At 44.8% G+C, this 14,658-nt stretch overlaps 1 protein-coding gene across 2 annotated transcripts in view; it reads left to right on the top strand.

The window, feature by feature from the left end:
• RPTOR (regulatory associated protein of MTOR complex 1) overlaps positions 1-14,658 on the top strand; it is a 178,123-nt gene that overhangs the window by 80,701 nt on the left and 82,764 nt on the right. For both annotated transcript variants that reach the window (XM_068151258.1, XM_068151257.1), the window contains exons 9-10: positions 958-1,102; positions 14,445-14,520. In XM_068151258.1, the coding sequence (XP_068007359.1) occupies positions 958-1,102; positions 14,445-14,520 (221 nt within the window). The remainder of the gene's footprint in view (positions 1-957; positions 1,103-14,444; positions 14,521-14,658) is intronic.

The following is a 14,658-nucleotide window of genomic DNA, read 5'->3' as shown; positions in this document are numbered from 1 at the left end:
TTGTTCATAGTTGGAGGGTAAAAAGTAAGGTAAATGAGACACTAAAATAAGGGGGAAATTGAAGCCTGGTACTGAAATTACAGATCACACTGGATCTTAAGGCTAGTTACATGTTTTTTCAGGTCATTCTTTTTACCATCAGCACTTCAGCAACCTGATCACTGAGGATCAGAAGAGTTGTTTTCTAGTGCTAACATGGTTGCTTTAGCTTGGATAATTGTCTTTCTTAGTTGTTCTTTGTTTTTTTGTAAAGAGCAGTCTGTATTCTTCCAGCCTTTGTTAGTTTTGTAAATAAAAGAGTTTTTCCTCTCTCTCATGAGTACACTTCATCCCATTTCTCTACCCCTGTTCTGTTTTGAATTTGTGCTTTTGGAGCATGGGTGGCCAAATTTGTAAACAGTGTTCTGGCTATGCTCTCTGCAGTGCTCAGTAGAGCACAAACTCTCCTTTGCCTCTCTAGAAGGCAGCACATTTCCTATCTTTAAGGATTCAATTTGGCTTCTTACAACTACATCAAACTGCCTTAGCAGGTGTGTAGTTCTTGATTAAATAGTACACAGAGGTCCTTTTCTTCCTTGGTAATTTCCACAAGCTTTGTCAGACTGGGTTTAAGTGAAGCATCAAAAGGGGAGTTTTGTCCAGAAGAGGCAAAAATGAACCTGAGGTGGAAAGTACTTAATTCTGTTAATGAGAAAGGGAGAGTAATTGGGATGCTTTAAGGGGGATCAGAAGGTAGGATTTGCTTTAGCTAATTGGAAAACTGCAAAACTGTTGTAGATTTCTTGTAACTGGGATAAAATATTAACACATTTTTATGTTTTAAATGATTTTGTTCCCCGTTACCTAAGGTACTTCAGTTAACAGAGATATGGCATCTAGTTGAACTCCATGACCTTAAAGGTCTTTTCCAACCAAGCCAGTTCTATGATTCTAGTGATTCCTGCAATCTCTTGGCAGATCTTTTCCAGAAGCTCTTCAGGCAAGACCTGCTCGTGGCCAGCTTGTTCCGTAACTTCCTCTTAGCAGAAAGAATCATGAGGTCCTACAACTGCACCCCTGTCAGCAGCCCTCGTCTACCTCCAACCTACATGCACGCCATGTGGTAAGTCACAGCCTGCAGCCTGCCCTGCCTGCAGAAGCGGATTGATGCCTTAAGGAGATTTCAGGCACCGAGGGCCTGAAAGATTGTAACTACTTAAACCTAAACAGTGCTTTACTAATTAGGTCACTGGAACAAAAATGAAACAGCATGGGGCACAGAGGGACCTGAGCAGCCTGGAGAAGTTGAGCTGAAGAGAATCTCCTGAGGCAAAGTGCAAGGCCCTGCACCTAGGTTGGGGCATCTCTCGATATTGATACAGACTGGGGGATGATGAGATTGAGAGCAGCCCTGCAGAAAAGGACTTGGGGGTGCTGGTGAAGCTGGACATGAGTCAGCAGTGTGCACTTGCAGCACAGAAGGCCAGTGGAATCCTGAGCTGCATCAAAAGCAGCTTGGCCAGCAGGGTGAGAGGTGATTCTGCCACTCTGTTCTGGTGAGACCTCATCTGGAGTATTGTGTCCAGCTGTGGGGACCCCAACACAAGAGAGACAGAGGAGGGCCACAAAGATGGTCAGAGGGCTGGAACACCTCTCCTACAAGGACAGGCTGAGAGAATTGGGGCTGTTTAAGCCTGGAGAAGAGAAGACTGCAGGGAGACCTTAGAGCTACATTTCAATGTCTGAAAGAGACCTACAGGAAGGTAGGGGAGAGAGTGTTTAGAAGGGCTTGTGGCAATAGGATGAGGAGCAATGGTTTGAAACTGGAGCAGGGTAGATTGAGGTTGGACATTTAGGAGGAAGTTCTTCACAATGAGGGTGGTGAAATACTGGCACAGGTGCCCAGGGATGTGGTTGAGGCCCCATCCTTGGAGCTGTTCAGGATCAGATGTGGCCCTAGGCAGCCTGCTTTAGTTGGAGATGTCCCTGCAGGGGGTTTGGACAAGATAACTTTTGAGGGTCCCTGCCAACCCAGTGCAGTCTGTGAAATCTCCAGGTGTATTTCTGCTCTGTGCATGGACAATTATCATGTAATTCTGTGACACAGAAGCTTCAGTTCAGAAACATAATCCTCTACTCCAAATACAAAAGAAACTGGGCATCTGCTAGCCATGTTTTCACAAAGTGAAGTTAAGTCTTCAGTGGTTTTGAAGGGTGGGGAGGGCTTAGGGCCTGGGGGAAAACTTCTTACCTTGTGTTGCTGAGGCAGAAGGAGTTCTTCTTTTGCTGTAGAGTTCATCTGCTTTTACTGTTGCTTTTAAGATGATTAATGGAGATGGAGGTGGCACAGTTATCAGAAAGCTCTTAGATGTGGTTTTGACTGTCAGGCAAATGTCCTGTGAGTAGTAATAATAAAAATAATAACAAGAGCAGTAACAAAAATGCTTGCTTTCCTTTTTTTATTCACCACAATTAAGAATGGAGACTGTACAACATTTGCCTAAGTACAGACTGGTACAGTCAAGCTAAGGCAGTTCTGGAGGAGAAAATGATCACTGGGTACCTTGCTGAGAGGCTAATAAATGACAGGGGAAGGCAGCTGAGTGGCCTTAATTTACCTGCATTTTTCAAAAGCCTTTTATGAGGTTTCGTCCATAAAATTGGGGAGGAAAAGAAACACAGAGGAGATATGAAGTGGTGATGATGATCAGTGTAAAACTGATAGCAGCATCACTCTCTACAGCTACCTGGAAGGATGTTGTAGAGGGGTTGGTGCTGGTCTCTTCTCACAGCTAATCAGTGACAGAACAAGAGGGAATGGCCTCAAACTGTAGCAGGGTAGGTTTAGACTGGACATTAGGGGGAAAAAAAATTCACAGAAAGGGTGGTCAAACATGGGAATAGGCTGCCCAGGGAGGTGGTTGAGTTACCATCCCTGGATGTCTTTAAAAGATGTTTAGATGTGGTGCTTGGGGATATGGTTTAGGGGTGAACTTCGTAGAGTAGGGTTAATGGTTGGATTTGATGATCTCAGCATCTTTTCCAACCTGAATGATTCTATGGGGTGGCTTCTCTAGGAGGTGGAGGCCAGCAGAGAGCCCTGATAGCATCTGCAGGTGCAGGCAGCTATTGAGAGGGGTGTTTGCTGCTAATGCAGAGTTGCTTTAATGACTGAAAAGCTTGCTGGCAATAGGAGAGACTTTGAATGGAATTATTTGCAGTTGGGCAGCCTTATGAAAGGTGCTGTGAGTCTGTGTATGGCAAACACTGTTCTGAAGTGCTCTGGGTGAGCAACTTGAGGAAAATTGGTCCAGGCATTTGTGGACGTGATGATCTTGAAAGTCTCTTCCAACCTGGTCTATTCTATTCTGGAGATTATTCTATTCTGGAGATTATTCTATTCTATTCTATTCTGTTCTGTTCTGTTCTGTTCTGTTCTGTTCTATTCTATTCTATTCTATTCTATTCTATTCTATTCTATTCTATTCTATTCCATTCCATTCCATTCCATTCCATTCCATTCCATTCCAAATACAGTGAGCTGTTGTCATGTGAGAGACTGAGACATTTGTAAGTGAAGAGGAGAAAAAGCCACCAGAGTTCCCCTGGTACCTTTCAGGTGATGTTGTCACTAGATGTGACAGAGCTTGAGCTGTAGGACTCTGTGCTTCTACTTGCAGTAGAGTGAAACAGGTTGCAGAAATGTTGAAATTAAACCAGCAAATTTCTTGAGTTATTTATAGCTTGCTTATTGACAGCATATTAAAACCCTCTATTTCCAGTTCCTTATGGGAATAGAATTCATTCTTCCTGCCAGCCTATTAAAAGCCTCTATTTCTGGATTCCTATGGGAGTATGCCTTGGAGTTGGTGTTGCCATCTACATTCTCAACCACAGAAATGAAACTAGTTCTGTATCTCTTGGACCTGCATGGTAGCATCCTGGATTCTTTGTATTGTAGTTCTCCTGGTGCAAAATGGTGCTGTGAACACCTTTGTAAAGCTGCTCAGGTAGCAGCCTTGTTGCTACTTTTTAGGGTTGACCAGAAGAAGAAATTCCTTCACAAAAATCACACACAGGGCTGTTTGCCTCGTGAATCCCAAACAGTAGCAAAGTAGACAGTGAGTGAGCAGAGAGAGAATCCCTTGACACTCAGTGTCCTCCAAAAAAATGTACATTTTGAAGCAAATCAAAGGGGAAAATTCCACTTGGTCAGAGGTGGCTGGGTTCATTATGGTGAACTTTTTGGGAGGCCAGATTTAGAAACTAAATTAGGACTCACTTAAATATCTTCTAAAAATAATCACCTGCACCTTTCATTCAAGGTTTTTCTAATGGATCCCTGATCTGAAACCTTAAAACCCATTGCACTGTTTAGATAAACTAGGTAATGGGGCTGGAGGGCAGGTGACTGAGCCAAGGGAGTGTGGAAAAGAATGGAAACTTCAGACAATGTGATCTGATGATGATGTTGAATCTATGCCTGCATAGTTATATGGTGGATGATACCTCAAGACTTTCCACAGCTGTTTCATACCCAGCATGTCAGACACTTCTTGGAGGAGCAAGTTGTGCTGCTGTGTTGTGTCAGCAGTGGTTTGATTTGCAGATAGTGGGCAAGACCTTCTCTGGGCTGCTTTCCTGCCGTCGCAAATGAATGAATGCCAGTAGTGGCTCAGGCATAGATCAGCAGCCAGTGCTCCTCTAGGATCACAGGATGTTAACGGTTGGAAGGGACCTCTGGAGATTATACAGTCCAACCCCCATGCAGAGCAGGACCACAGAATCTAGTGCAGGTCACACAGGAACACATCCAGACAGGACTTGAAACTCTCCAGAGAAGGAGACTCCACAACCTCTCTGGGGAGCCTGTTCCAGTGCTTGCAATGAAGTTCTTCCTCATGCTGAGGTGGAACTTCCTGTGCTGTAGTTTACATCCATTGCCCTTTGTCCTACCACAGGGCACAAGTGAGCAGAGGCTGCCCCTTTCTTCTTGACACTCAGCCCTCAGTTATTTAGAAATATTTATTAAATCCCCTCTCAGTCTTCTCCAGACTGAAAGGACTGGACTTCAGACTTCCCAGCCCTTGTCATCTGCCTCCCCTTTCCTATCCTTTCCAGCCTTTGTTTATTTGGGTTGGTCTAGGGCACTGTACCTTCTACCATGATCCTGTGTGCACCAGATCTATCTTCCTGACTCAGGTTTTGCTTTGTTGCTTGCAGCCTAAGTGATGGTGTCATGTTTTACCTTCTCCAGTACATACATACAGATTTTTCTCCTCTTTTCCATTATCCTCTGGATGCTCCTCTGACTTCCTGGGCTTTGTCCCTATGTTCACATAGGTAATAGAAGATTACCCTGTTTCTGTGCTGTTATAAACACAAACTGTTCTGCACATTCACAGCTGGGATAGTGATTGAAAATGGGATCTAAATGCAGACATCTTTTGTATCCCAGCAGCAGGCTGACTGGAGAAGCAAATGACTTGTATGCTAGTACAGGTTTTGCACCATCTTTTACAGGAGAAGCATGAGGAAATGTTTCACTCAGTGTATCACTGATTGTAGCAGCAGGACACCATCTCTGCTGAGCCCTGCATACTCTGCATTTGTGCTCCTGGTGCTCAGTGCTGGTCCTGGGCCTCTTACTGGGAGCATCTCACCGTCAGTGTGAGAGGAAAGAGACGCAAAGCTCCTGCCTTGCTGACGCAGATGTGCTGCTGAGGTCAGAGCACAGCATCCACCTTGCTGTCTGTGGCTGGATAACAGACTTCTGCCAGCTCTGGGAGGAAGCTGTGGGAGAGCTGAGTGAGGCTGGTGGCCAGCAGCTGGCTGGAAGGAGGGGCACAAGCTGTTCCTTATTCTTGACTTAAGCATGAGTTTACTTCTTGAACAGTTAGGACTGCCCCTTGTCAGGTATTAGATCTGAACCTTTAGCCTTTTTGCTTGGCTTTGTCCCTGCTTGTTTGATAATTACTTTTCTCTAAGTCACTCAAATGTGTGGTAACCTGAGGTCTGGCACTGTCGTAGCAGGAGCCCTGACATTGCTGGAGAGATGAGCTCCTGTTGCTTTTGGTTCAGTCTTTTTGTCAGCAGCTGTTTAAAATATTGACCTATGAAATTGCTGTTCATTTGGGAGGCCTCTGTTACCTCTTCTGTTAATGATCCTTTTTACCTGAACAATTGAGGAAAAGTGAAAATTTTGAGGGTTTTAGGGAACATTTGACTCCCAAGCTGTCAGCCTTTTTATTTCACCAAGACGGGCACCGTACTTAGGAATGAGGGGAGCTGACCTCTGTGACTTTGTCCTGTTTGGTAAGCCCTGACATATTACTTCATTTCTTCATGGCTTTCTCATTTTTATTTCCTTTTCTGTTTTACCTGCTTAGGCATAAACCCTTCTGGGCATGGGCTGTTGATTTGTATTTGTAAGGTGCCTCACACTCTACGTTCTTGGCTGCTGCAGGCACTGCTATAATACAGGTATTAATATTAATATATATTGATTGACTGGCTGAGCTATTCAACTTGGAGAGTTGTTCTGTCTATTGTGCAGTAAGAATAGGAGGCCTGATGCTCTGTCAGCATCTTGATCTCCATTGTGATGGATTATGGTTTCTGCATTACTGCTGTTGCCAGCAAGTTATATTCATGGCCTTTGAAAAGGCCTAATAATGTGTTTGGAAATATTTCCTAACACAGGTCATATATTAAAACCAAAGTACCTTAATTATGCTTTGGAAGAGCTGTGATTTGTCCATAATAGAAATATGGCAGTAGTGTATACACCAACCATGAAATTGTAGTTGAAAGTCAGTCAGCATGTACTGCAAATAAAATAAGCTTGAAATTCTAGCTGAAAAGAAAACCATCCTGTAGTAACCCAGTAACAGGTAAGACAGGAGCTGGAGCCTGGGAACGTGGCAGGAGTGTTGCAGAAGGGATGCAGGTCTGCTTGCTGAGCTCTCAAACAAATGAGGCTTATTTTGTAGAATCATTAAGGTTGGAAACGACCTCTAAGGTCATCAAATCCAGCCATCAACCCAGCACCACCATGCCCACTAAACCATGTCCTCAGGTGCAATGTCTACACCTTTTTTTAATGCCTGCAGGGATGGTGACTCCACCACCTCCCTGGGCAGCCTGTTCCAGTGCCTGACCGCTCCTGCAGCAAAGAAATGTTTCCCACTATCCAACCTAAACCTCCCCTGGCACAACACGAGGCCATTTCCTCTCATCCCATCACGAGTTACTTTAGCTCCACAGAAAGCATTGTTTGAAAGGCTCTTTGCAACTGTTTGACATTTGAAGGATTAGATTAGTTCAGATTACACTGTTGATTTAACCAGATTTTTCCCTGTGTGTGTCTATGTGTTAGTCTTAACATCTCCAAAACCCATTAACGGACTACACATAGTTTAATGGAGGGGAATGTAGGACAAAAATAGCAAAGCCCGTGCTTTAAGTTGTGGCTGGAGGAGAGAAATTCACTGGTAGAAGGAAAAAGGATTTCATAGCTGTGCCAAATATTCATGGCAATAAATATTAGTTAAAAATAGCTGAGTCTGAGCAGCTTCCCAGCCGCGGGATTAGGGAGGTCACAGTGTCACAGGGAAGCAGGTGAACTGAGGCTGGAACCTGAAAATTCAATCATTCCATCAAGTGAGGTATGTTCTTGACTTGTATTTGCAGAAAAAACAAGCATTAAAAATCTTGTCCAGTGTACGTGATGAAGTCTGAAATATTTAACAGGCCCAGAAATAGGACTTGAAACAAGTAGAAATGATCAGGGGAATGGGGCACCTGTCCTACAGGAGCAGGCTGAGGGAGCTGGGGTTGTTCAGCCTGGAGAAGAGAAGGTTCTGGGGAGACCTAATAGTGGCCTTCCAGTGCCTGAAGGGGGCTACAAGAAGGCTGCAGAGGGACTGTTTCCAAAGGCCTGGAGTGATAGGACTAGGGGCAATGGTTTGACATTAGAGAAAAGCAGATTTAGATCGGATGTTAGGAACAAGTTATTTAACATGAGGGGTGGTGGAACACTGGAAGAGGTTGCTCAGGGAGGTGATTGAGGCCCCATCCCAGCAGATGCTCCTGACCTAGTGGAGGATGTCCCTGCTGACTGCAGTGGGGCTGGACTGGATGGCCTTTGGAGGTCCCTTCCAACCCAAACCATTCTATGATTGTATTGTACCTGGTGCCTGAGCTCCCACACCACAGATGGCTCCAGCTTCTTTAGTTGTTCCTCAGCATGACTGCCCCAGCGAGAACTCCTCATTTTCACTGATGTGTGTGGTGCAATATAATACAAACTATTCCCAGAAGAGAGAATGTTCAAAGACAGTAATAATACATTATAAAAAATATATGATGGGAATTAAAAGTGTTAAACATTGACTCAGCCCAGGAAATCTGGGTGTAAGAAAATCTATCTTCATGATCTGCCAGCTAATATTGTACATGTGGGTGAAGAAAGACTGATGCACATCTGGGTATCTGTGCTTCATTTGTGCTGTTAAAGTTTTACTGGAGGCTTCCATTACCAACTTTTCCTTGGATCTGCACAATAAAAGTCGTTGCACAGAGCTCTCAGCCTTCTCTGTTTAAAAGTCCAAACTTTGCAGAACCTTTGGGAAACAAAATAAAGGCAGCTGGATGAGTTTGTGTTAAATTATTAACAGTTTAAACAGTCCTACTGTAATGAAACTGGTATTGGACTGAGGGGGGAGATGGATGGAGACGGAGAGGCTTTGTGCTGAAAGGCTAAGGAAAACTGCAACTGAAACACAACAAATGTGTTGTAGTTCTGTCACGGGAGAAGAGAGCTGATGACAGAAGTCAGGGGAGCTCTTGTTTAATTTTTGTTGTTGAATTATGGAGGAGCAATGCCATTTCATTTTTAATGTTCATGTTTTGTGGAATGCACTGTCCCTTTGCAGGATGGTGGCTGGCATCTCATTTGTTGAGGGCCTTGTTGAACTGCTCGGAGCAGAGTGAGATGCAGGGTGCTGCTGGCTTGCTCCCTTTGCAGGCTGTTTCTGTTGGCAGGCTGTGTTGTTTTGCTTGTTTTGGATAAAGAAAAGCACTGTCTTGCCTGTTTTTTAACTGAGTCAATTTTCCAACTAGGGAGAGAATTTAATGGAGATTTTATTCCAAAATCTATATGGGAAATACATGAGTCTTAAATATGTTCTCTCAGCAGTTGAACCTAAGGAGTCCCTCATTCTGCCATAGTTGAAAGTCACTGATTTGATCCCTCTCTTTAATGAGATTGCTGCACAGCGTAGCATGGAGCACTGTAAAAGGCTTTTGCCCTTTCTTGAGCTGCGATACAAAGAAAGCTGTCAGGTCCTTAACAAGCATAAGGGTAAGTGGAGCCATGCTGTGTGGGTGATGGCATAAAAAAAAGCTTTGGAACTTGTGTTTTGAGTGCTGGTGGTCTGGCTGGAGGACAACTGGAGCTTCCCTTCCCACGGTGCCTCTTTCCAGGTTCTCTCTAGTTACTGTCTCAGGCACGCTGGGTTTAGGTCACCTAGAAATGGCCACCTCCTGATAGGTGGAGTTTGATGGAAATCCTTTGGGCTTGGTCAAATCATTTGGTTTGTGGAATTGCTTGGTTTTATCTTGCCCTTTTGGGGGAGAGATAACAGCAATATGCTCTGCTCTGGTGAGACCTCATCTGGAGTACTGCATCCAGGTCTGGAGCCCTCAATACAGGAAGGATATGGACCTGAAGGAGCAGGTCCAGTGGAAGGCCATGAAAACGATCAGGGGGTTGGAGCACCTCTGCTATGAGGACAGGCTGAGGCATCTGGGGTTGTTCAGCCTGGAGAAGAGGAGGCTCCAGGGAGACCCAGTAACAACCTTCCAGTACCTGAAGGGGGCCTACAAGAAGGATGGAGAAAGACTGTTTACAAAGGCCTGCAGTGATAGGACAAGGGGCAATGGCTTTAAATTAGAGAAGAGCAGATTTAGATTGGATGTTACCATGAGGGTCGTGGAACACTGGAACAGGTTGCCCAGGGAGGTGGTTGGGACCCCAACCCTGGAGATATTCAAAGTGATGCTCAACAGGGCTCTGGGCAACCTGATTAGTTGAGGATGTTCCTGCTTACTGAAGAGGGGGTTGGACTGGATGACTTGTAGAGGTCCCTTCCAACTAAAACCATTCTATGATTCTATCATAAAACCCGACACTAAGGGTATGATGGCTTCTGGCTGAGCTGGGGGGTAGAGGGAGGAGGTGTCCTCTCTTCTTATGCAAGTGTGCTATCAGTTTGTTGTACATGAGGACAAGATAGTACAAAGAACCCTGACTAGCACATTCTTTAGTAGCATCATGTAGTGAAGCACTGTGGTAGTTCAGCAGCTGATTGCCCAGTGGATACGTCACAGTGGCGGCTTGTCACGGTGGGGAGCCCCAGGGATATTGGAAAAGCACAGTGAGGGGGGAGGAAAGAACAGCACTGAGGTATTAACCAAACTCTTTTTATACCTAATGTAGTGAAAACAAATCTTCCAAAGCAGTTTGCAAACAGCAATCTCCAGAAAGAAGGAAGAGAAGTAGTGATCTCTTGGGTTGGCTTTCATAAATCACTGCTAGGATGCAGCATCACCCCTCCTTGTTTCCCCTGCTGGTCTCTAATTTATCTCTTGTTTGTGTGCTAAAGTGTGATATTAGTTCTGCCAGATATCTGCAATTTGCCCACCTTTCTAGTTCCCTTTGGCGTATTAAAGCAGTCAATCACTCCTCCTCCTCCTCACCACCACCAGCCGTTATTTTCACCAGGACTGTAACAAGCATTTTTCCCCTTCTGTTTCTCCTCAGGTACTCCTCTGGCATTAGTCCTTCTCCATTCTTTCATGGCTTGTTTTGTATCTTTTAATTCTTGCAGTGTCTGTTCATTTTGCCAACACAGTGAGTTAGCTATGTGGCAACTTGTGTGTAACCTAAAGCCTCACCAGTAAAGTGTAGCTGTTCTGGTAGCTGGAAACAGTGAAGCTGTTATAGAGTCATAGAATTGTTTCAGTTGGAAAAGACCTTTAAGATCATCAAGTCTGTCCATTCTCTAACTCTACCAAGTCTGCTGCTAAACCATGTCCCTCTGCACCACATCTCTTCATCTTCTAAACACCTCCAGGGATGGAGATGCAACTACCTCCCTGGGGAGCCCATTCCAGAGTTTGGGAATCCTTTCAGTTAAGATGTTTCTTCTAAGAAATCAGAGAATTCTAGGGGTTAGAAGGGGCCTCCAGAGATCAAGTCCAAGACCCCCTGCAAAGGAGGACCACTTAGTGCAGGTCACACAGGAATTCATCCAAGCAGGTTTTGAAGATCTTTAGAGAAGGAGACTCTACAACCTCCCTGGGCAGCCTGCTCCAGGGCTCCAGCACCCTCACAGTAAAAAAGTTTTTTCATGTTGAGATGGTATTTCCTGTGATGCATCCTTTGCCCCTCGTCCTGTCATTGGGTATCACTGCAAAAAGACTGACTCCATCCTCCTGACAGCCAGCCTGGCGCAACTTCAGGCTATTTCCTCCCATTCTATCACTTGCTACTTAGGGAGCAGAGACTTGAGGCAAAGCTGCTGTTGGCTCATGTGTCTTGTTGCTGGGGAGGTTTTCTGTTTCCTGCAGAGACAGAGCAGAAGTGATGTGCTGGGCTCCTTTGGAAAGGCTGGAGAACATTTGAGGTGTTTGGATTGAGGAGAGTCTCTCACACAATTGATGTTGATCAGCACCTCTCTAGAATGTGATGAGCAGCGGTGCTAAGGTTTTATGCCAGTGGTTAGCACTGATTGCCAATGGCCTGCTTTGAGAAGCACTGAAAGAGATTTTGGGGTTAATCTACTAAAATATCTGTTAAATTTTTTGTTTGTTCTTTCTTATAACACTTAAAACCTTTGAGGCTTTATTTTAGTAGGCTGCTTTGGATGTTTTAAAGCAGTATTAGTGCTTTGAGGAGCTCAGCATCTTAGCTTTGTGCCTTTGCAATACAGGATCCTTTTATAGGCAGGCAAAATAAGAGTAGCTGGCTCTGATCTCTAAGCCATTTTGCTCCTGTGTAGTAAAACTCACCTCAAAGGCACTGTGTTGCCACTCTCTAATGTTTAAGAGAATTTCTTTAGGTGGTATTGCCCATTCCTCCAAGAAACCTGGAAGTCAGAAATCTTCATTCTTTGCTTGCAGTAAAATTATCTATTTGCCCTAATTGGCTTTGCCTCAACCAGGAAGAAATCTCTCTCTCATCAGCTCTGTGTAAACAGTTTGTCTCCAGCATGGGCCTTTATTGAGCATGTGGGAAGCATTTGTTGCCCATGTTTTGATTATCTCTTGATTACCTCTTAATTATATTGGCAGCAAACTGTCAAGTGGAAGGTGAACGCTGTGAAGCAGAGACATAAGATCTGGGGCAGCTAAAGCGAGCTGCAGCTTTTGAATCCGTGGAAGAAATGCAAGAGCTTTATTTTTCCACCTAATTGGAGTGATAGTTTTCAGCTGAGAGCAGTCTGCCAGTCAGGCTGATGGGAGAGGTGTTGCTCAGCAATTGTTCTAATGGAAAGCTTTGCTTGACTCAAACCAGGGTGATTTAAGAACTTCTTGAAGCAAGTAACTAAAATACACTGCATTGATTATCACCTGTGGCCTTATGTCTGCAAATGTTCAGAGGAGAAGAAAAATTGCTCAGCCTATTGATGTTAACACTTGATGGCCACCAGCCATGGAAGAGCAAATGCATCTGGACAGTAAATGAGAGTTTTGTGTAGGAATCCCACCGGGTGGTGCTTTAGCTCCCTGGCCTTTCCCAGTGCATATATTCCTATGGTAAAGTGAAAAGCGCGTGAAACATACACGGATAGAGTAGGGCTAGTTGTTTGGGGGGTAAAAAGTAATTGTTTCACCTCTTTTTTTGGAGGTGTTTCAGGAACTTTGGAGACCAAATGCATTTATTTTAGTTTGGGAGCGTTTCAAAGCAGACTGTTAGTGAATTTCATTTGCACTGAATCAGCCACAACAGGTTCCTTAGCAACTGTGTGTGATTTATGTGCTCTGGTAACTGTAGCACTAAGACACTGTAAGTCACAAGGCTTTAGCCATTAAATAGTAGGAGAGGTGAGTGGGAAAACAGAAATCTTTATGTATTTTAGTGTATGTCCCTCCATCCTTGGGGGGAGTCATGTAGAGCCAGCCTTTGTGACCAAGGCTGCCACACAAACCCCATCTCAGACTAATGGAGTCTGAGTGACTTTTCCCGGCGCTGTGTGCAGTGACACAGTGCCTGTGTGGGGATGAGGGACAGGAGGAGCAGCGTGGTGGTGTAGGTGTACCCAGGAGCTGTGAGTTGGAGAGCTTGGCAGCAGGAATGCATCTCCCTGAGCCCTTCTGATGTGACTGGAATGCAGAGGTAGTGAGAGTTTTTGTGCAGGAGAGTTGTGTGCTGAAGGATTGTGGGTTGGACCTAATCCAGGACTGAATTAATTTTCTAGTTGAATAAAAAAAATGTCATCCATCTTGGCATGAGGACATGGAGAGAATAAGACCTCAGTTCACTCTGGCTTCTTTCTGTGTTATGGAGGAGCAGTTACTGTGAACTTCAGCTGGGATCTTTTTTTACCTTGCTCACATTTTGTTGTGTTTATGCTGCATCCAGAGGAGTGTGGCTAGCAGGGCAAGAGAGGGGATTCTGCCCCTTTACTCTGCTCTTGTGAGACCCCACCTCAAATACTGCATCCAGTTCTGGTGTCCCCAGCATAAGAAGGACATGGAACTGTTGCGGTGAGTCCAGAGGAGGCCACAAAGATGAACCAAGGGCTGGAGCACCTCTGCTAAGAGGACAGGCTGAGGGAGCTGGGGGTGTTCAGCCTGGAGAAGAGAAGACTCTGGGAGGACCTTAGAGCTGCCTTCCAATATCTGAAGGGATTCTACAGGAATGCTGGAGAGGGACTTTTGATAAGGGTATCTAGAGACAGGACAAAGGGAAATGGTTTGAAGCTGAGGGAGAGCAGGGTGAGACTGGATCTTAGGAAGAAGTTCTTCAGTACAAAGGTGGTGAGACTCTGGAATGCGTTGCCTAGGGAGGTTGTGGATGCCTCCTTCCTGGAGGTTTTGAAGGTGAGGTTGGATGAGGCCTTGAACAGCTGAATCTAGATGAGAGATGTTCCTGCCCATGGCAGGAGGTTGGAGTAGATGATCTCTGGGGTCCCTTCCAACCTAAGCCACTCTGTGATTCTATGATTCTGTGTTGGTGAGCCTGAGAGAAGATGCTGGACTAGAGCTTCTCCCTGGTTTTCTGAACAGTTTTAATATGTTAGACTTGTGCTTTAAAAAAGAGTATATGAAACGTTTCTAAGCCAGTCAGACAACACTGCCTTGCCCACACACTGGTGTGACAGAATCTTCATTTACCTAGGTACTGCTTATGGATGACTTGTAATGACTTCTCCTTCCTCTTCCACCTTTTTCTCTAGGCAAGCCTGGGACCTTGCAGTTGACATTTGCCTTTCCCAGTTACCTACAATTATAGAGGAAGGAACAGCCTTTAGGGTAAGTTGGAGAACTTCTTGAAATGCTGGGTGCCCACTTTAACCCCTTGTTTGAAACCTCAGTTCAGCAGATTGCTTTTGCTTCTTGAGCCCTGAAAGGTTGCACTTTAAGGGTTTATATTTATGGCTAATTGTAAAT

The sequence above is a fragment of the Melanerpes formicivorus genome, unplaced genomic scaffold (assembly GCF_026170545.1).
Source record: "Melanerpes formicivorus ecotype bairdi unplaced genomic scaffold, bMelFor1.0.p_v2 SCAF_21, whole genome shotgun sequence".
In the NCBI taxonomy this organism is placed as follows: domain Eukaryota; kingdom Metazoa; phylum Chordata; class Aves; order Piciformes; family Picidae; genus Melanerpes; species Melanerpes formicivorus.
This window is presented reverse-complemented; position numbering and strand designations above follow the sequence as displayed.